This window comes from Equus przewalskii, chromosome 15, assembly GCF_037783145.1.
Source record: "Equus przewalskii isolate Varuska chromosome 15, EquPr2, whole genome shotgun sequence".
NCBI classification, from domain to species: Eukaryota; Metazoa; Chordata; class Mammalia; order Perissodactyla; family Equidae; genus Equus; species Equus przewalskii.
Window position 1 is genome coordinate 85,017,222 of NC_091845.1, and position 21,787 is coordinate 85,039,008.

At 46.7% G+C, this 21,787-nt stretch overlaps 1 protein-coding gene across 1 annotated transcript in view; it reads right to left on the minus strand.

Moving 5' to 3' along the window:
• MINDY4B (MINDY family member 4B) overlaps nucleotides 1-21,787 on the minus strand; it is a 34,445-nt gene that overhangs the window by 3,645 nt on the left and 9,013 nt on the right. The window contains exons 4-11 of the mRNA XM_070576340.1: nucleotides 21,555-21,674; nucleotides 20,802-20,893; nucleotides 18,547-18,712; nucleotides 17,929-17,994; nucleotides 12,713-12,783; nucleotides 11,109-11,181; nucleotides 10,354-10,515; nucleotides 205-385 (exon numbers count right to left, since the gene is read on the minus strand). Coding sequence (XP_070432441.1) covers nucleotides 205-385; nucleotides 10,354-10,515; nucleotides 11,109-11,181; nucleotides 12,713-12,783; nucleotides 17,929-17,994; nucleotides 18,547-18,712; nucleotides 20,802-20,893; nucleotides 21,555-21,674 — 931 coding nt within the window. The remainder of the gene's footprint in view (nucleotides 1-204; nucleotides 386-10,353; nucleotides 10,516-11,108; nucleotides 11,182-12,712; nucleotides 12,784-17,928; nucleotides 17,995-18,546; nucleotides 18,713-20,801; nucleotides 20,894-21,554; nucleotides 21,675-21,787) is intronic.

The following is a 21,787-nucleotide window of genomic DNA, read 5'->3' on the forward strand; positions in this document are numbered from 1 at the left end:
CCCTTACTTAATGCTGGTTCAGAATTCCTAGGTCACAGTGCCTGGGTTTACACCCGTGGGGTTCATGCATGGGTTTCATTTCAGAAATCATGCCTAAGCATTTTCCTGCAGAGGCAGCATGAGTATCCACACGGCTGTTAAACCTCTGCAGCCGTGTGCCTCTGAGCATATTACAGCACGGCACTTGGGCTCCGCTGTGCTCACCTACAGTAAGAAGCACAGGCTTCTTCTGCGAGGGCTGGCCACTGAGGAAGTGCAGGTCAAAGAGACGCTCCATTTTCCAGTCTGATAAGAGCTGCCTGTTGGTGCTAAAAAGGATGCTGTAATTTCCATTGATGCTGCACAGCCAAATAGGGAATCGGGGAGTCTTCAGCATGCTGCCCACCTGGAAGGGGACAGGGGAATGTAGATGAATATATGTTTTTTCCCCACTGCAACAGATGCTGACACGTTGTGAGGATCAGCAAGCTGCTCTGAGTCTTCTCGTTGTACCGGCAGCCGCACCGGGCACCGTGCAGAGGAACATTTGAAACGAAGGCTTCGTAGTGAATGAATTTGCATGTGTGAATGGTGTGGCCTGGGGATGACGCTGCAGGTTTTTTCTTAATGGATTTTATTTTAAAAAAAATTGGGGGAGTGGTTTCATGGAGGAGGTGGAATCACCTTAATTTGGTTTTGAAGTAAGGTCAAGAATAAAGAGAGAAACTGAAATATGAGTGTTTGGGTGGAATAAGAACTTCAATCTGTCCTTGTCATCAACTCCGTGTATTTACTTCTGTTCCCAAGATAGGACATTTCATCCAGCAGGTGGTCAGACTTCTGGCAACACTAACCATTTAGAACATAGGAGATAAAAGAATATTTAGAATATAGAAAGAATATTTTGAATATAGAAAATTTCTGGGAAATGAGGGCAACACACACACATATACACATATCTGCATGTTACCACGTAGATCAATAGCAAAGATATACTTAGAGCTGAGCGCACCAGTTTAATATTACAGGGAATATTAAGTTTACTGTTTGAACCATCTGTTTTTTCCAGGCACCTGTAAATTGGGCCTGAATTCTCAGACCTAGCGAATTAGATTCACCGAAGCAGGAAAAGGGTCACTTCAGTCACCCCTGAGGGTGTGACAATACCACGGCACATTTCTATTAATGATATCCACCATTTTGTTTAAGGAGTCAGGGAAGAATACATTTCTTAAAAGATTGCCATCATAACTCATTAACATCAAAACTAATTTTTTTCTACTTAAAGAGATAAACATGAGCTACACGGAAAAACCATCATTTCCACATGATGCCAGGGACAGCCACGGGACCCCCAGCCTTGGCGTGTCTTCCCATAACTGAAGGATCTAATTCTGCTGTTTTTCTTTTCAGTCTGCAGAGTTGTACTGTGTGGTGAGGAACAAATTCTGCTTTATGGAAAATCCCACTTTGAAAAATTATCCTGTGATTCATAAACCCAAGTATTAAAGGCTAATAATTTGACATTTTGATTTCTCAATAGTTCTATTCAAATCTCTCTGTTTTTCTTTCGTTTAAATTCTTTAGTTGTGGGTGAATCAGAGATGCTTTTGTCTAAGCTTTTCACTTTTAACTACCACAGAAAAATTATATTACTGCGTTTGGAAAAAATGACCTCAGTTTTAGCTGATTGTTTAAAAAACGGTACAAGCCTAGCTCCCCAGTCTGGACACGCTTGTAGTGGGGCAGGATTTGCTCATCTGCTCACACGAGAAGTAGCTCCTCTGGGCTGAGTATAAAACGAACATCTGACATAGCAAACACAGGGCAAGCCACCCACCGGCCACATAAGAAATAAAACACAGAGGCCGTGCCTATGGAGCAGCCGCGAGTGTTTACGGTCCAGAATCCACCCCCAAGTTCCAAATAACATTGTAACCACTTATTCGTTATAAACTAAACACTTTCTTTCTTAGGCCTGCTTGCAATGGCACCTTCTGTACTATGGTTGTGTGGAATCAAAACATGATCCTCCAGGGCCAGCCCCATGGCCGAGTGGTTAAGTTTGTGCGCTCTGCTCAGGCGACCCAGAGTTTTGCTGGTTCAGATCCTGGGTGCGGACATGGCACCACTAATCAGGCCATGCTGAGGCAGCATCCCACATGCCATAACTAGAAGGAGGATCTGGAACTAGAATATACAACTATGTACTGAGGCGCTTTGGGGAGAAGAAGAAAAGAAAAAAAAAAGATTGGCAACAGATGTTAGCTCAGGTGCCAATCTTTAAAAAAAAAAAAACCCATGATCTGCAGGACATGGAATTGTTAAGGTTGGAAAACTTGCATAAATGAATTAGGAAGTTGAGGGCTGTTAGTAATAAAATGCCACTCCATTTGGGATATCCTTGCTGATTTTAAATCAACGAAAGTTCCTGTAAGCTATGTCTGGGTGGCTGTCACAGAATATAGACATTTATGATACTGTTTCACAGAATCTTTGTAATGTAGGCGAAATTCAGCTGGCACTCAGATGAATATACTCTGCAAGGTGCTGACATCACATCATTGTTATTTTATGCAACAATGCAACAGTTTTCTTTCCTGAACTCGAAGCTACTCAAGATCTTGTTAGAGTAGGAGGAAAATAAAGTAGCCACAAACACCACAACCTCCAACCCCCAAAGATACCATGCAGAGCCCCTGCCCTGAGCAGGCAGAGCCTTGCTGGCCTTGAGAGATTCTGGAGAAAAGGAAAAGTCATGTGCGACTGTCACGGCGCTTTGGACATTAACTCTGAGAGGTGAGGACGCACCTGGTTTAAAGTGAATCCTACAAAAGCAAAGCAGTGCCCCTCCCCCGTGAATCCGGCCAAAGATTACACCTGTCTTTTCTCAGCACGCCATAGAATCTGTTTGCCTGAAATTTTCAGTTAAGAATTTGTACTGCTTTTGAATAGACAGTTTATCAGCTAAGCCCCCAAAGCAGGATTCTAAATATGTTTTATTGGTGAGATTCCACCAATGCAGAATTTGTGCATGTTGCCTTGTGTTGCCATGGTAAAAAGGAAATTAAATTGCGATACAGTGGTGCTATAAATAACATACCTTCCTCCGTAAGTTCACTCCTTGTGTAACAAGCCCAGTAGTTTCAGCTTTACATGGAGCCATCAAGCCTTTCACGACATGTATCATTTAAGCCAAGGTACAATCGTAAGGACAGGAAGAAGGATAGACAGATTCCTAACACTAGATGGCAAGGATGGAGTCCATGTAATTCTTTTTTACACCATTTAGAACAATGGCGCTTAGAATGAGCCTCTGTGGTGTACACCTGAAATTTATATAATGTTATAAACCAGTGTTACCGCAATAAAAAAAAAAAAAAGAATCTGCCTCTACATAATGAGCTTGATATTGCAAGTCCCAAGGCCCCAGTCTGGAAATCTGAACGGGAGAAATGTATTGGAAACAGCGTGCTTTCTTCGCTGATTCCTGGGGACTATTCGAGTGCAGAACTGTTAACGGTCTGGCTCCCATCTCTGCCACCTGGAACCCAGAGCTGCTGGAACTTCTCTCGGCGAGTTTGCAGGTACGCTGCTGTGTTCACGGGGCGCTGCTTCAGCCACGTGGCGCTGGAGCGCCGTGGGTGGGCTTCACGTGGGATTTCCTGCTTGGGTTTCTTCCCCTCAGGGTCTTCCAAGGGAAATGTAAAGGGGGAGAAGGTACGGCTGGGATGGCGTGTGCTCTGCCAGGGCTGCCGGGGGAGTGATGCCAGCGAGACCTGCGTGGCTTCAGTCCCTTCTAAAACCCATAGTTGACTTTTCTGCTTGGTGGCAGGTGCGAACCTCCTAAAGCTTTCCAGATGGTGTTAGACTCCAACTGCTTTATGTTCTCGTTTTGGTGTTGGAACCCCACACTCAAACCTGTACCTGCAAATAGAAAAGTGACGGAGGCTTCAAGATAGTGCCTCAGCTGTCGGGGGGGGCGGGGGGCAGCCATGTTCCACAGGGACCGTCAGTCTTGTGGGCTCTGGGGCACTTGCCGTGTCATCTAATGAGAACGCCAACCTTTTTTCTTTTAATCTCACCCACTGGGCTGTGACGTTGGGACTGAAAGGCGTGTGTTTTTGCAATCACTGCAGTTTTCCTGCAGAGGAAGAAGAGATTTACTTCGGGAAGACAGGGCAGCGTTACTGGGTGGGTTTCACCTCGACAGCAGACTCTGTCAGGCCGCACGTTGGTTTTCTTTGGAACTCAGAAACCTTTCTTATTGTCAGTGCATACATAAAATCTTCCGATTTATAGCACCCACCCAAGGCAGGGGCCACTCAATACTCTTCAAGCACTTCTGTACGCAGTGGGCACACTCATGGGTCCAGTATGGAGTCTCCACGCCTCACAGCAGAAGGAAAGGGCGTGACTGTGGGGTCTTCATTTCACTGAGACGTAGAGCACTATTCTAGAACTACATCTGGTCTCTCTTGAGTGGACTTCTGCTCTGCAAGGCGTCTCCATTCTCTGCTAGACTACAGTGCAATGGTGGACTTCTGGATACACGCGGGCAGATGGACCCTCTGGTTAGCACATCTCTGAGTACCATGAGCTCATCCTCCGAGGGTACACCTGACAGACGCAGCCTGCCACACCAGCAGGTGAAGGGGGTGGACACTTGGAGAGTATGCCTCTAGTACCTGCAGCTCACAGCTAGCTCAGCTCACAACTGCTTTCACCTGGATGTCAGTGGGTCAAGTTCTAGCTTCTTGAGCACGGCTGTCACGTGTTCTGAAACCCAGCCACGATTTTGCCACTACCTAAGTGTTATAGTCCCACAGCAGTGTCCCTGTAATGGATACTAGGATTAGATAACACCAATCTTCATCTGTACATACATATAGAGATACGATCAATCATAAAAGCGCTTACAATAGCGTATCTCTAAGACCTGGCATTTGGTATTGACCACTTTATCAGCAAATCATCAAAGGTGATAGTGACAGGGATCAGAAAGTAGGCCTTGAACGTAGACACATCTGGGATCATCACTCTGGCTCTGACGCTGACCTAGCTGGTGGCCTTAGGCAAGTTGCTACATGTCTCCCAGTCTGGATTTCCTCATCTCTGAAGTGAATGCCCAAACAACAGACACCGGATTTAAACTAACACTGATTATAACCTGGAGTGGAAGTGAGAATTAAATGAAATAAGACGTCATTGCAAGTGGCTCAGAGAGAGCCTGGCACACAGTAGGCGCTCTATACATGTGGCTGTTAGCACTACAGTGAATGAGTAAGCTCCATCTATACTTTCTTTAATTACCTTCTTCAGGGATGGCAAGAAAAATATGTATATAATTATTTCAATAATGTATATGAGTTATGGATTGCTTTTATCCCAAAATAATGAGCTGATATAGAAAGAATAAAAAAGCTCCTTCAGATAAAATAAACTTTTCTGTATACATGTATATGTCTAACATCTTCCTAGGTCTCAACAGTTCAAGTCAGAAAGCTACCCGCCAGCCTGTATTTGCTCTTTAATACATTTGTTCGGGAAGCACACTCCAAGTGCATGGCAGAGACAGCATAATAAACATCCTCAGGGTTTTGAGCCATTAGTGTGCAATTTCAGGCTGTTTTCACCGAGGGCAGGGTTCACAGGAGTCTCCCTGGGGACAGAACTCTGAGTCCAGGAAGAAAGGATGAAAAGCCACATTAGCCACTTTTCCAGAGATGGGGCGTTGTCGACGTGATTTCTCTGTAGATTTTACAGCTAACCCGGGCTGTCTCCATCCTTTGCCCTCCTTCCAATTTGTGACCAGGAATTTGCATGGCGGTCATTCTCTGGTGCATTTTGCCCTCCTCCCAGCAGGAAAGCTCTTATTTTTTACTATATGACTCAGCCTTTTGACTGATTTTAAGTTCCCGGGAAACATCCGAATTATTGTTGGAGGGTATTGTAGGTAATTTTCTTTAGAGTGTGATTTAGCGGCTCTGTTGGTCTAAGCCAACTTGTGTAGAAAGAAATGTGCTCCAGAGAAAACAGCACTGGGTGCCTGTGAATTCTTGACTCTTTGATGCTCTCCCCCCCCTCTCTTTTGGTGGCATATTCTTTGATAAAGTCCTTAAGTAGCCATTTAGCAAACACCTGTGTAATTTTAACCTAAGATAAGGTCTGAAACTTGTCCCCAAAGCCTTGCAAACATTAAAAGGAAAAGAAAGCTGTCAACCTTTCTGATAGCTTGAAAAAAGATGCTCTTTCTTTTAATTTCTGTTGAAACAGCTAGTTTTTCAATTCTACACACAATGGACTTAATCAGGTAAGCCTAATGAGATTTTCCCCCTCCTTTTAGAGCAGCGGTTCAACCAGGAGCAATTTTGTCCTCCAGGGGACATTTGGCTATGTCTGGAGACGATTCTGGTTGTCATATGGAGGGGGTGAAGTGTGCGGTGCTACTGGCATCCGGGGGTGGAGGCAATGGATGCTGTAAACATCCCACAATGCACAGGGCAGCCCCCACCACCAAGAGTTATGCAGTCCAAAACACGAGCAGCACTGAGGGTGAACAGCCCTGTTCTTGAGCGGAGGTTCCAACCCTGGCTGCATGTTAGACTCACCTGCGGGCTTTAAAAGACTCTAATGCCCAGGTGCTCCCCAGGCCAAACAGAGTCATTGGGTGGAACCAGCTGTACAATTTGTGGTGCCCAGTGCAAACAGAAAATGGGGTGGCTGTTGTTCAAAAATTATTAAGAATTTTAAGACAGTGACAGCAGAGCATTAAACCAAATGCAGGGCTTTCAAAGTGTGGGGTCCTGTGTGTCTACACAGGTCCTAGGCACGTGAAGCTGACACTGTTCTGGGGGATGACCTGGGCATCGATAGTTTTAAGAGCTGTCCAAGTGGGCCGAAGATTTTAACAGACACATCACCAAAGAAAATATACAGATGGCAAGTAAGCATATGCAAAGATGCTTCGCATCATATATTATCAGGGAAATGCAAATTAAAACAACAGTGAGATACCACTACACACCTATTAGAATGGCCAGAATCCAGAACACTGATGACACCAAATGCTGGCAAGGATGCGGAGCAACAGGAACTCTCGTTCATTGCTGGTGGGAATGCAGAATGGTGCAGCCACTTTGGAAGACAGTTTGACAGTTTCTTACAAAATTAAACATACTCTTACCATACCGTCCAGCAATCATGCTCCTTTGTATTTACCCAAATGAGCTGAAAACTTACGTCCACACAAAACCCTGCACACTGATGTTTATAGCAGCTTCACTCATAATTACTAAAACTTGGAAGCAGCCAAGACTTCTTCTGTAGATGAAGGGATAAACACTGCATGGTACACCAGTGGAATATTATTTATTCAATGGAATATTATTCAGTGCTATAAAGAAATGAGCTATCAAACCATGAAAAGACATGGAAGAACCTTAAATGCATATTACGAAGTGAAAGAAGCCAATCTGAAAAGGCTACATACTAGATGTGTCCAACTATATGACATTCTGGAAAAGGCAAAACTATGGAGACAGTGAGAAGATCAGTGGTTGCTAGGGTTCTGGGAGGGAGGGATGAGTGAGTGGAGCACAGGGGGTTGTTAGGGCAGTGAAACTATTCTGTATGATGGTATGACAACGGATACATGTCGTCATAAATTTGTCCAAACCCATAGAATGTACTACACCAAGAGTGAACCCTAATGTAAACTATAGGCTTTGGGTGATGATAACGAGTCAGTGTAGGTTTATCAATTGTAACAAATGTACCCCGCTGGTGGGGATGTTCATAGGGAGGCTGTGCGTGGGAAGGGGCAGGGGTATATGGGAAATCTCTCTACCTTCTCCCCAATTTTGCTGTGAACCTAAACTGCTCTAAAAAATGAAGTTGATTAAAAAAACAAAACCCTCTGGGTGATTTCAACATGCAACCAGTGTTGGGATGGCTGTTCCCCAGGGCTTGTTGCCTCACCCTCCTGTAACAATCGGTGTGTGTATGCGTGTGGCCCACGGAGGACCCATCTGTGTATCCAGACACAGAGCCTCATGGTTGGTAGGTGCGCCTGGCAGAAGAAAGCCCTGGCCTGTCACTCCTCCTCATCTGCTGGAAAGTCTCATGTGTGTGCAGGGCATTTGGGCTTCCCAGCAGGCTTAGCATTCGTGGTTTCGTTTGCTCTTTACACATGTCCTGCGGCTGCCGAGTGGGTGTTAGCACACTAGTCTGGAGATGAGGAAACAGGCTCAGAGAGGGTAAGCGACTGGCCTGAGTCCCACCTGGGAGTGGCAGAGCAAGGCCTCCAACCGGGTCTCCTGGGTCCAGGCCAGGGTGTTTCCCACACGCTCCAGGAACTGCCTCGCTCTCGTCTCAGGTTCCCAAAGCGTGGTGCAAGTGCCCGTTGGTGGCACCTGGCGTGAAAGGCAGGGGCACAGGGGTGAACTTTACAACCAAACATGTTTATTTATTTATTCAACTACGTATTAGAAAAAAAAATGGCACCTCAAGTCTGTGGCTTGTGTTACTGCTGCAGAAAAGGTTAGATTCAAATTTTAAAAGTGCGTTGACTTAAAGAAAAATATTAAGCAAGTACTAGCACAGGTGGTGTGGAGTTACGACAAAGCTTGTGAATTACCTACTCAGGTGACGGAAATACGAGAAACGCTGCTTCAAATCTTTGTAGTTTATAATGAGGATATAGTGAAATAATATTGCCGCAAAGCTTTGTAATAACAGACAAAGCACTAAAACCATTCTTGTGGTTTTTGTGTCCCCAGTCCTTGAAACTTGCCCCCAGGGAGTCTGGCCACTTTTCTCCACACTGAGTCTTGGCGTTCTACTGGGCTCTGATAGATACGCATGATGGACCGTGGAAATCAAGTGACCATTCGTGGTCGAAAGAGAAGAAAAACATGTAAAACGAAATCTGTAAGTCTCCTATTTCTGGCTTAGTTCTTCTCGTCATTAGTTATATCAAATTCTAAGATAAATTCCCAAATTATCTGGAACAAGCCATTAGGAACTTTATAATAATAACAAATCTGTTCTCTGTCCAGGGAACAGTCAAAGTACAATCTTTCATGGTGGAACTCCGCATCCACTAAATATGATGAAGGACGTGTCTTCATTGACATATAAAGATTTTTGTTTTAAATGATAAAAACAGGTTTCAGCAGAGTAGGATAGAACATATTTACATGAGAAAGAAAGGGAGAAGGAAGCACTTCTGAAAGGATTGACCCCTGGGCGATGGGACTGGCTTCGTTTCTTTTAGCTTGTCTGTCACTTCTCAGTTGTCTATGGTGGACCTAGATTTCAAACCCGGGGAATTATAAGCAAATGTTTAAGATACACTTGTACACAACATATACTAAGGCTGTGTCGCTAGACACTCCTTTCCTGCTGCCATCAGATGCGGGATTTGTATATGCTGTGAGTGCGAATTTCAAGAATAAGATATTGTAGCTGGAGCCAACCATAGGACGAAAAATGGATGAGGCTGTGGATATAAAAGGACCAGATGAAGCTTGAAGCCCCATACACACGACGCCGGAGAGTGAACGACAGGACAGCACTGAGCAGCAGGGGCCTCATCTGGTGCCGGTGGTTGGGAGAGGCTGGGGACGGTGAGGATGGGGGGCTTGTCACCATCCTATGGGATTACATTCCAGCTGGTTTAAGGCCACTCTGGAGAAGAGTTGCTTTTCACAGAAACTGCCTTACCTTCCCTGCGTTTTAGGATGAAAAATTTTGTGAAAATATCGCGGAACCATCTTTGATTTGTGGTTTGGGTGGGTGTAGCTGCTTTCTCACTCGCTCTCCTGTTTGTTTTTGCGGAATCACATGTTACTCAATGCTCTGGCTGAGATTTCCAACAGGACATTCTACTTCTTGGTTGTCAGAGGCTGTAAATCCCCCGAGCTGGAAAGCTCTCTGAGAGGAGTTTCCTAAGTGGGGCCCCTTTTCTTCCAGTGGGTTTTTTTGCAGCTTTGAGCAATAGGTAGACTATAGGCATGCATTTGCATAAGGAAAGGATTGAGAAGATACACATCAGCTGCTGACGGTACTGACTTCTGAGAAAGGGGCTGGGTGGACATGAGAGGGGACTTCTCCTTTATTTGTATATTTCATACTGTTTTTTAAAAAAATTATCTGCATATTACTCATATTACCTATACCGTATATACATAAAAACACGTAAAGTAAAATACGAAGGAAGCAGACTTGGATATTTCCACTGAGACTGTGTGTGTGTGTGTGTGTGGTGGGTGGGAGGCGTGCAGGCACCTTATATTGCCTTAAGATAGAGGCTTAAAAAGTGTCACAGTACTGATGCTCTGGCTGTGTGGTCAAGAATCGTAGCACGCTCACCTGTGGAAGCCTGTCCCCCTCTGAGGCGTGCCTGCCCCACTGCAGATAGCCGACGTCACTGCGGGTCAGGACTCCGTGTAGCGTCTCTTGAGACTCTCCTTTCTGACAGCCGTTAAAAACATTTGGACTGGCTCTTCCAGTTAAAATCATGTTCAAAACTGCCTAGATGACATATTTTGCAAATATGTACATTTTAGGTGGCAATGACACAAGAACTTAATTTCTTTTTTCTTTTAATAGTTATTTAAAAATTACCATTTTTACTGAAAAGAATGAAATCACACAACGTATAATTCTGGAAAAATGCATGTCATAAACATTCGGTAGGGCTAAACCATAGTTTCTTGACTTTTTTCTTGAGCCAAATCCCGTAACTCCTCATGCGCTCCCCTCAGATCTTATTGCCTCCCTCCCCTTCCATTTCTTTTAAACTTTGGTTTCTATGGTTGTAGTTTAAGAGGCATGAAGCTAAGATGCTTTCAGAGTACTTTTCTTTCAGTTATTGGGGATGCTGGTGGGTCTTGTCAACCTATTTCTAGTGTTTCTAGACGCTCAGGGATGTAGGGCTCTCAGGGCAGACTGGGAAGCACTGTCCTGGAAATTGGAAGGTCGAACCTGATGACAAACTCAGGGTAGCATCTTCTTAGTCTTTCAAAGACAACTTAATCACTTTTCACTTAAGGAGAGAATATGCTTAATTGACAAAAAAGCCTAATTCAGATTCTGCAGTAGAAAGGCAGAGTGTCATAACGCACCTGCCTGCACAGGAAGCCCCCAGCATGTGGTCGTAAGAGATGAGGCGTGGAGGCGTCTAGGTCCTTCTGGAGCCTGCAGAGTGGAGAAGCCATCAGCGCTCGGCCAGAGATGATGACTACCCAGGAACCCGCAGCCCCCACTCCCTCCACCCCCTCGGCAGCGTGACACAGGCTCACCGCGTCACTGTCCCTCCCACGGCCCTTGCACCTTCCCTTCTCTCTCCAGGAGAGCTTCCAGGACCGGGGCTGCAGAGGTGACTGGGGAAGCGATGATGCAGTCGAGGAAGCCAGGGCAAGTGGCGAGGGAGAAGGGAGAAGCTACAGACCTCACATGTTAGAATCCCTGCATATGTGTGTGCTCTGTGTGGATGCTGGGCTCGGTAGAGAAACTGTTTGCTCTGAGTGACAAGGGACGCTTGGCTTAGCGTGCTAACACATGCCCAGTCCCGAGAATGCTGGCCCAAGGCAGATTTGGACAGACTGTTCAAGTGGAAAACACCAGCTCGAGGGTTAAGACCGTTTCTGCAGAAGGGCAGCCTCTACTGTCTCGTCAGGCACCAAGCGGCGGGGTCCTACCCCGGACGATGTAAAGTCGAGGTGGAAGGTGGCTCCTGCTGTCGCCTGGAGGGGGGTGCTGAGTAATGGGATGGGAGCGGCGTGTGTTCTTGAAAGAACCTAGTCACAGGACTGGAGGTCGTGCCCTTCTGTGAGTAAGACGTAAAGCCTTGGGTCCAGCGTGGGGAGCGCCTTGGTGGCATCAGATATGATTCGGGGCAGCGTTTCCTGAGCATGGCATGATTTTAGGTAGTATAGACATGGGCATTTAAAAAATTTTATGGTGATTGTGTTTTGTACATTTTTTCTTTAGCACAGCAAATACATAATTTAAAGGATGTTCAGGAAGAGGCTGATATTTAAATGTGTTGATTTAAATAAAACAGCTAAGCAAATAATAATGCAAACGACAGGTTTAAGGAATACTGCTTTGGGTCTTGTAACTTCCCTCCTGGGCGCTCTCTATCGCTCGCTGACTCTCAAAATCTTACCTTTCTTTCAGAGTCCAGAAAAGTCTACTTCTTCCAAGAGGCCTCCCTTGACTGCCCTGTTTGCTGGGGACCCTTCCTCCTCTGAATCCACTAAAACTCACTATCCTTACTCCTCACTTGGTGCATCAGGTACCACTGGGCCTTGCCCAGTATCTCCACGTACACCTCTGTCTTTCCCAGACTGGAACCGATGGGAGGTCAAGGCCTTGTCTTCTATTTGTATTTCCCACAATGCCAAGAATAGGGCTTTGAGTATCATAGAGACAAAATAAATATTTGTGGATATATTTTACCGTGCATACAAATAATAAGCTATTTTTATTTATGAACATTGTAATAAACTCGGTGTTGTCCTCCAATGTTTATAACCGCAAGAAGGAAACTTTTACTGTAATAGAAAAGCAGATTCAAACTTCCCTGATGACATCCACTTGCCCATTAATATGTCCACTAGAACAAAAATTGCCGTCATGTTTCCAATAGGGCATGAAACTATTTTTGACACGAGTGCATTTTTTATGTGACCCCAGAGCTGTAGGAAATACGTGTAGAATTTACCTTTCAAATGTTCTGGAGAAGATGAGGCTGTAAAGAAACAGGATGACACCATGGCTTCCTTCCCCTTTGAACTGTTTGGAAAACAAAAGAAAAGCACATTTGCCTAAAAGCAGTGCAGCCACGTGTATCTGTGGGCATGAATTCAAGGATTTACAGCCCGAGAGAATTTTTTTCTAGCTGCCTGAAGGACAGAGGTCATCCTCCCTCTCAAATGCATTCTCCCTCCTTGCTTCAGGCCTGCCAATGGCTCCATCCATTGTTCTCTTGGTTTTCACCCTGTCTTTCTTTCCTCCCCGTCCATCCTGTGATTCTCTTCACATCGTGGCTCAGATGTAGTGTATCTTTCCTCTCCATTTTTCTGGCGCCCATCCTAGCCTAGCCTCTCATGCTGCTCTTGGCTGGGCCCCTGTCCAGCCTCTCCTCAGCCTGGCGCCCCTCCTGACTGCCCCTCTAAACTCGGGGGAGCAGAGAGGCCTCGCAGCAACTCTTTGGGGTTACACAGACCTAGGTTCAAAACCAGTTCCACTACTTACTAACTCCTACTTACTAACTCCTTTGAGTTTCCATCTCCTCATTTGCGATTGCAGATGAAAATATCATTTTCCCCTACGTTTGTTGCAGAAGTTTAAATGGAGTGACGCACAGTACCTTTCTTGGTTCTTGGAACACGCCAGAACCACAGCAGAATTAGTATCTGTCCCTCTCTGAGCCGCTTCTCTCCTATCTCTTTGTTGGCCAGGTTGCTTTGCTGCTCAGGACACGCCAGAGGTGCCCTGTGATCTCCAGGATCAAATCCAAATTGCCTGGCCAACAGTCAGGGCCTCTCATTAATTGGCCCCGTCTTAGCTTTAATCAATACTCAACCTGCTGAAAAGAAGCTCCTTGGCTAGCTTTCAAGACGCCGAGGGTGAAAGTCTCTCCTTGAAAGGTATTGAATCTGGAAGACTTCTGTTAAACGCATGCACCTTTTTAAAAATTTGTCCCCTTTGCTATCTGTGACCTGGCAGGGGCAGGACCCTCAGGCAGCAGAACAAGTTCCAGTGCCATAGGAGCCAGACAGGAACGCAAATGGGTGCACTGAGGGGTGTGAGAGAAACAGGCAGAGGTGCAGCTGAGGTGAGCTGGAGAACACTTGTGTGTTAGTTTCCTATCACACACGTTGTGTGTTTGCTGCCACAACAAGTTACCGCCAACTTGGTCCAACGCGAGTTCATTATCTTTCAGTTCTGGAGGTTACATGTCCACCAGGAGTGTCACGGGAGTCCATCCAGACTGCTGGCAAGCCTGCATTCCTTCTGCAGGCTCTCTGGGAGCTTCTGTTTCCTGGCCTTTTCTGGCTTCTAGAAGCCGTTCCTGCTTGGCTCGTGACCCACATCATGTAGCCTCCTCTCCCTTTGCTTCCCTCGTCTCATCTCTTTCCCTCACTCTCCTGCTATCTTCTTTCCCTCATAAGACCCTTAGTATCAATTGGGCCTACCAGGAAAATTCAGATAATCGCCCATCTCAAGATCTTTAACTTAATCATATCTGCAAAGTCACTTTCACCAGATGGGTGACATCATTCAGCCTATCACCACCTGTCCAGTGGGAACTGCCACCTCCTATGTCAGTGAATTGGGGACAAGCAAGAATATAGGTCTAGCACAGTTAGTTTTTCTGATTTGTTGAACAAAGCTAAAAATCCTAGTTCTCATATATAAAGTGCTAGTAGTTTCTTGATCACAGCATTATATTGTATACCTTTTGGGTATGGTACCTGGTTTGAAGACCACCGCAGTGACAATAAAATGGAAAGTAGTGAATTAAAAAAAAAAAAAGTGCCTTCTACACATTTCTAATTATAATTGACTGGGGAAATTTAAAAATCCTAATTAAAATTTGTGAAAATTGAAGCCTATACTACTATAATATGGCGCTTGTCTTTCACATCTCCCTGCATTCTTCTCCTTGTCCAGAATGTCTGGCTCTGTCTGTGTGATCCCAGCATGCAGTGTGAAGTGCTGTTAAACTCTCTTTACTTCAGTTTCCTTCTGTAGACAGTGAGGATCATAATGGTACCTATTTCATGGGATTGTCGGGAGGATTCAGTGACTTCATAGATGGAGAGAACTATGGACTATGCCTGGCACACAGTGAACCCTCAATTAATGTTCACTATGGTTGTTGTTATCGTTATTATTGCAGCATTGTGATTTTGTTAATTATTTTTATAACACCCAGTGAGGGCAGGATGTGCCGGAGAGCATCGTTATTTTTACTAGACTGATTTCCTTGAGGGCAGGGTCTGTATTTTATTTATCATTGTCTCTTAGTGTCCACCTAGTCCATGGGAGCACTATGGTGAAACAGTTAAGGTCAGATGTTAGCAAACTTTTTCTGTAAAGGACTAGATAGTAAATATTTTAGGCTTTATGGGACATATGGTCTTTCTGCCCTTGTAGCACAAAAGCAGCCACAGACAATACAAGTTGCCATGGCTATATTCCAGTGAAATTGTATTTACAAAGGCAGGCTGTGGAGCAAATTTGGCCCATGGGCCATAGTTTGCTAACCCATGGTTCCAAACTGCCTGGGTTCAAGTCCCAGCTCTGCTACTAACCTTGTGAGTTTCAGTTACTTCATCTCTCTGTAATTCAATTTCATTATCTGTAAATTGAAGGTGAAATGAAGTAAAGTATATAAAGCATTTAAAACTTCGTCTAATATATAAATAAGAAGTGTGAACTTATACTGGAATGCCTGACAGACAGTAGGTGCTCAATAAATGTTGCCTAAATGGTGAAAAAAAAAAAAATCCTAGTTCTCATGGGGAGTTTCCTCATTGCTTTTGATGTTCACTGAGTCAAATTTTTAAAAATGCAACACCATGTGGGCTGGTGCTGTGCATCATATGTGACGGGTGTCTTAGTATCCTGGGGCTGCTGTAACGAATTACTGGAAATCTGAATAGCTTAAAACAATAGGAATTTATTCTCTCCCAGTTCTGGAGGCCGGAGGTCTGAAGTCGAGGTGTCAGAACAGGGCCAGGCTCTCTCTGAAGGCTGCTAGCTCTCTCCTTTCGTCTGCCAGCCTCTGGGGGCTGCTGGCAATTCTTGGAGTTTCTTGGTTGTGAGCTGCATCACTCTAGTCTCTGCCTTCATTATCACCTGGTGTTCTCCCTGCCTGTCTGTGTCTACGTCCCAATTTCCTTTTCCTGTAAAGATACCAGCCACTGGATTAGGGCCCACCCTAATCGAGCATGACCTCGTCTTAACTCGATTGCATCTGCAAAGACCCTGTTTCCCAATAAGGTCACATTCACAGGTATGAGGGGTTAGGATTCTAGCATAGCTTTTTGGGAGGATGTGATGCAACCCATGAAAACAGGTCTACTGCCCACAGGTAGCCCTTAGACTTCTAGCTTGAGATCTCTGCCTCAAGATGGGACACGAGAATGGGACACAGGACTGGTGCATTTTGATAGTGAACAGGGTTGGTAAAGGTCTGAATGGGGGCTGATCACAACATGCAGCCCCTGGTCAGGGGGTGCCCTTGAGGGAACATGCCATCAATTCCCCGCCTCACTGAGGAAATGGTGCCACCCTTGCCCAGCGTGGCTACACGATGGTCAGCTTGGGTCTGCTTGACTCAGGTCGCTCTTGCGCCCAGCCCACCTGTGCTGCATGGTCTGTTTCTGCTTAGGGCCTTTATTACTCGTTCCAGCTCACCTCCTAGCCTTTGACGAGAAAAGTCTGTGCACAGCTTCAGCTCTGAGCCTCTCTGGCTACACTGAAGAAGTGGGGGTCCTTCCTGCTGAATCAGACTCTCCCAGGTCTGAGCTGAGGAGACGGAAGATGGGGAAGGAAGCGTTTGCCTGTTTTTGCTGGAAGGGTCGTTTCTTACATGGTCCTCTCTATCTGCGTAACCCCATTAAACGTCTCCTGCCCACAACAGGGAGTTCCTAAGCAGGCTTCTAGCTTCACATTTCATGTCTGGTATTTAAAAATCTATCATATAGGTTTTATTAGTTTCATATTACTGCTGTAACAAATTACCATCAATTTAATAGCTTAAATTATACAAATTGATTATCTTATAGCTCTGGAGATCAGAAATTTGAAATGGGTCTTCTTGGGCCAAAATCAAGATGTCAGCAGACCTGCATTCCTTCTGGCTCTTCGAGTGGCCCTGCCCGCATCCCTTGGTTCATGCCCCACTTTCACCTCAGAGCCATCAGTGGTATGGCTCTCTTCTCATATCACTGCACACTGATCCCTCCTCTGCCACATTTAAGGACCCTTGAGATGGTACTGAGCCCGCCTGGGTAACCCAGATAATCCTGTATTTTAAAGTCAGCTGATTAGCAGTCTTAATTCCCCTTTGCTGTGTAAGGTAACATTCACTGTTTTCAGGGGGTAGTGTGTGGACATCTTTGGGGGGCCATTCTTCTGCCTACCACACAGACCTCTGAGGCCCGGGGTAGCGAGCTTATCGAGATCACAGAGCTAGTATGCGTCTGGGAACTCATGCCCGTTTTCTGCCTCTATAGCCTTTGAAAGGATGAAGCAGAGAGTTGCATGGATCACATTTCCCCTTCCGTACAAGCTACAGGCATACAGCTTCGTGGTTACCCTGCTCCCTGTCCCCTGCTTTCACATCGTAGAGTTTTGATTCTTCAGAAAGCCAATGTTCATTTCTTTCTCCACAGCGGAATCTTGAAAAGCCTCTTCCATTTTCCACCACCCTACCTTGTCCCCTCCCCCTGGGGGTGGGGAACACCCACTGTGGGAGCACACTGTGTCGAAGGTGCTCACAGCAGAGGTGAGATGGGCCACCGTTTTCAGACGGGAAGTCACTTCCCTGGAGATGTGTGAATGGTCATTTTGGCCATTTAGACCAGGGCCTTAGTTGTCTGCCATTTTTCTGCTTAATCCATTAGATGAGGCAAGATCGCCTTAACAAAGAAATCCCGGCATATGCCCTCCGCCGCGTTGTTCTCTGGTTTGATCAGCCAAGGAGAAAGAGGCATTTGTGAGGGGCCTGTGTGTGATCTGGCCTCTTTCTAGGTTGTGGGGAGGGAGAGGCGGGCTCCTCTTTCTCTTGTTCCGCCCTTTCTTAGCCTCAAAATGACCTGGTTTTCTTAACAAGCATCATTAGAAATACACTTTATAAAAGAAAGAAGCTTCCTGTAAGATCAGTTCAACATGAAGGAATTGTCTCAAGACTTAAACACTTACACACTGTAAATGATCATAGATGAATCTCTCAGTGGCTTCTTGCTCTAAAAGCTCAAACAGCTGGAGCTATAAATCAGGAACAGAAGATAAAAATGAAAAGGAAGATGAAAGTTACATCTATAAGATGTCAACTCATTGTTATTACCTCAAGGGAGCTTTTTGTTTCATTGCAAAATCGCATTGCTAAAAGCTGACATATTATCTTACCCAAAGCCATGTAAAACATACAGGGCACAATCGGCCTCACTTTAACATTCCTCAGTTTTAAACCAATATGAGATCTTGAGCAGTAAAACCATAAACAGATCTTTTTCCCCTAATAGGTAGAATTTAACTATGTTTAAATGGTGGATATGGAAATGCAGGTTATGACGGTTTCAGGTATGGGATGTTCTTGATCATGGTGGATTCTGGAAGGAGAACTTCTCAGCAGGATTCTCCACTTTGGCTGCTTGGATAGCCTACAGCCCTTGGTCTTGCCTGTTTGGAAGGTGCCTTCGGCCACATCAGACACTTGCAGGACATGGATGGGCCTCCACCTTCATTTCCGTGCTGAGTCTGGTACACGCTCAGGCTTCACTGGCCCTTTATCTGGCAGGATGGGCGGGATGCACTCACCTGCTCTGTGAAGTCGTCCCCAGAGTAGCGAGGAGTCGAGGTGACGTAAGTGTCCTCAGTGATGAGACAGATTGTGGCCTTCTGAGCCGCTCCTGCAGCCCACAGGATGCCAGCGAGCGCAGCAGCCAGGGCCCGCCCCTGCTCCTGCCGGCTTACTGCACATAAGCTGCAACACAGGAGGCAGAGTTAGGAACCCATGGGTGGGAACCGTCACCTGGCTGAGTGCTGGGGCCGTCCCTTCTGTGTCCCACCTGAATGCAGGGTGGGTGTATTCGGGTCCTTCATCAGCCTACACTGTGCGAATGTCACGGGCGGGGGGCCTTGTCCGCTCTGCCATCCCTGGAACTGGCATCTTCGTGGGGCAGCGTGTTCCCCCTGTGCTCTCAGCCAATCCCACCCTGTGCACTACTGCCCCCTGGAGTCCGCCACCGTCCTCTCCCTGGGCTCCAGCAGGGACCCATCGAACTATTTAACCCCATACACAGGCCCTTTCCGAGCACGGCCCAAGCTCGCCTTCCACATCCGCCTCCCAGGCCGCCATTCGCAGCCCTCTGCCCAGACGGACGGTCCCTCAGGCCATCTTCCACAATCCGCCTTTCCTCACGCACTCGCCTGCCTGTCTCTCAAGTGCACGCCACCACCGTGCTTTCTGCCCATCCCGTCCTAGACATCATTTGCGGTGACTTCAGGCGGCCTGAGGAACCTGTGGCTTACACTCACCTGGCACTTTCTAAGCACTTCACACGTATCACCTCATCTAACGGGAGGTAGAGACTCATTACTCCCATTCTAGAGGAGAGGAAGGCAAGGCGGAGACGTCGAGTACTCGGTCGGTCCTTCACCTTTAAAGTGAGGAGCAGGGGTTTGGACACAGGTCTGGCTCCTGACCATGTACCCACAGGGTAATCCCAACCCGTCAGACCCCCAGGAAAGGGGCCGATCTTTACTGCGCCCTTTTTCTCTGCAGGTAACAATGACAACTGTTGTCCTGATGAAGAAACATGTGGTAGAGGTTTATTGATAAGCTCAGCAGCGATTTATAGACCCCGTCCATCTCTGAGTAACAAAGAGCCCCGTCCTCCGAAACCCTGGCCCAGGCAGAAGGAGAATGAGGCGGAGCAGGAGTGAGAGCTGTGCCTGGGGTTGGGGAGGTTTCACAGCGGGGTCTGTGATGGGGTTACTCAGCACCCTTTGTTTAACACTGGCTGCTGGCCTGGTACTGTGCCGAAGGCCGTATATCCATGTAGCAAATGCTGTGTGCCGCATCGACAGCCCCTGGGATGGCCTTTACTTATTGGTGGACACGTCCCCCCGCTGCTCCGGGTACCGCTGCTAGTGGCTGCTACTTTTCAATTTTCTCTGAAGAATTGGAGCTGCCTTCCCAGAAGGGACCAGGAGTTATGCCCCTCTCCCAAAGGATGGCCCCTAGCCGAGGCCTGGCTGGGGCGGAGGTACAAAGGCCCTGCCCCCTTATCTGAAGACGGGCGGCTGGCACTCTAGAGCTCCACTGACCAGGCTCGGGCGAGACGGCTCGGGAAACCACACTATTCCTTAGCTTCTCCTTCCCTCTCCTGCTTCCCCTACTCTCTTACAGGCTTCCCCTGAGGGCATTCCCTTAATAAATCACTTGCACAAAGAATTCCCATCTTTGGCTCTGCTTCTAAGGAGGCTGGCAATTCATGATCTTAGAATATGTTACACATTTAGTTCCCGTTTTGGGTGATAACTAGGCCTGCCTGAGGGTGGATAGATGTCTTGTAATTATTTCTATTTCCTCTAATATCAAGCATGGAGCTTTGCACGTGATAGGGGTTCGTTAACTTCTACGAAAAAGGCATTGGAAGTGATTTTTTAGGTAGGCTCCTAACAAGCACTGTCTCCTTCGCCAGCCTGAACCCTTCATTTGTCGGGTTTGTCACCACCTCTCGTGTTCCTCCCTGGAACTGCTAGGTTGGGGCTTCCTGTGAAGCTTTGTCAAGGAAGCCCGCCTGAGAGCCCGTGCCTCGTTTTCCCTGGCAGGATGGTCTGCAGTAGAGCATGATGCTGTCAACAGTGTCGCTGCAACTGAATGTTGACAGTGACTCCAGGAGAGCCTCCAGTCATGAGATGCAGGCCCTCTGGGAGAGCCGGAGCCATGTCTGTCTCATGGGCGTGTCCCCTTCCTGAGGCGACCCGGGGGATTTTCCATCGTGATTATGTAGCGTATAAAGTTCTGAAATGGGCAGCTCTGTCGAGTGCTTCTGTAGGCCTCTTACCTGGGCAAGTTGCAGTCTATCCCCTTCCTGGCAAACAACAAGTATTTGAGGATGGATCCTTGTACGGCCATCTGAATGCTCCGGGCGCCTCCCTGAAATGGGGCGGACGAATGTTGAGGGTGCGAAGGCCACCAGCAGGGCTCTACAATTGTAGGGGAACCACTCGGGGCCCACATTACTAAGGAGAACCCTTGGAAATGGATGTCGGTCTCCGTTCTTCTCTGCAGCCTTGCCCCTCCTGGAATACGGCATCCTCTAGGCTTAGCGAAGGCACCCTTCCCCGAGGGCTGGCTCTGGGGGTGAATGTCCTCCTCCACCTGCCTCCTCTAGGCCCCTGCTCCAGAGCAAACTTAGATTTATGGAGAGTAAGGAACTAGCCGGCTAGCCCTGGAGATTCCGTGCGACTGGTGATCGATGCATGAATTATTGAGATTTTAAACAAGCCAGAAAGAAGCTTCTAGGTCTCCTCCTGCCTCTAAATCCTCAGGGATGCTTAGAACTTGGAGAGAAAGACCAGGAAAAGCCGGACTGGAAGGGGAACGGGGCGGGGGAGGGGTAAGTTTGAGACTTTGTTACAACCCAGACAGGATATTATAATTTTAAACACTGTTATCATGTAAGATTAAACTTTCAATTATAAATATGTTCTACATGTGATTGTAATGAAAACATGCTTTCATATGGATGAGGATGGAAGGAAACGTAGCTAGGGAACATGGGATTGAGATTTTAAAAACTGTTGACTTCTGTTACCTTTCCCGCCTCCAAAGCGAAAGCCAGGTCAGAGAAAGGATCGTGGAAGCTGAAACAGGCCCTTCTCCAGTCGCGGCTGAAGATGTGGCCTGTGTTTGCAAACAGACTCTGGCGCAGCTTCTGAAAAGAAGGGAAAGGAATGGTTCCCACAAAGACGGTTCTTCCCCGATACTTTCCTCCCCAAAGAGCCGTAAGCGGGGTGGTGGCATCGCGGAGGAGGGCCCGTCCCCTCC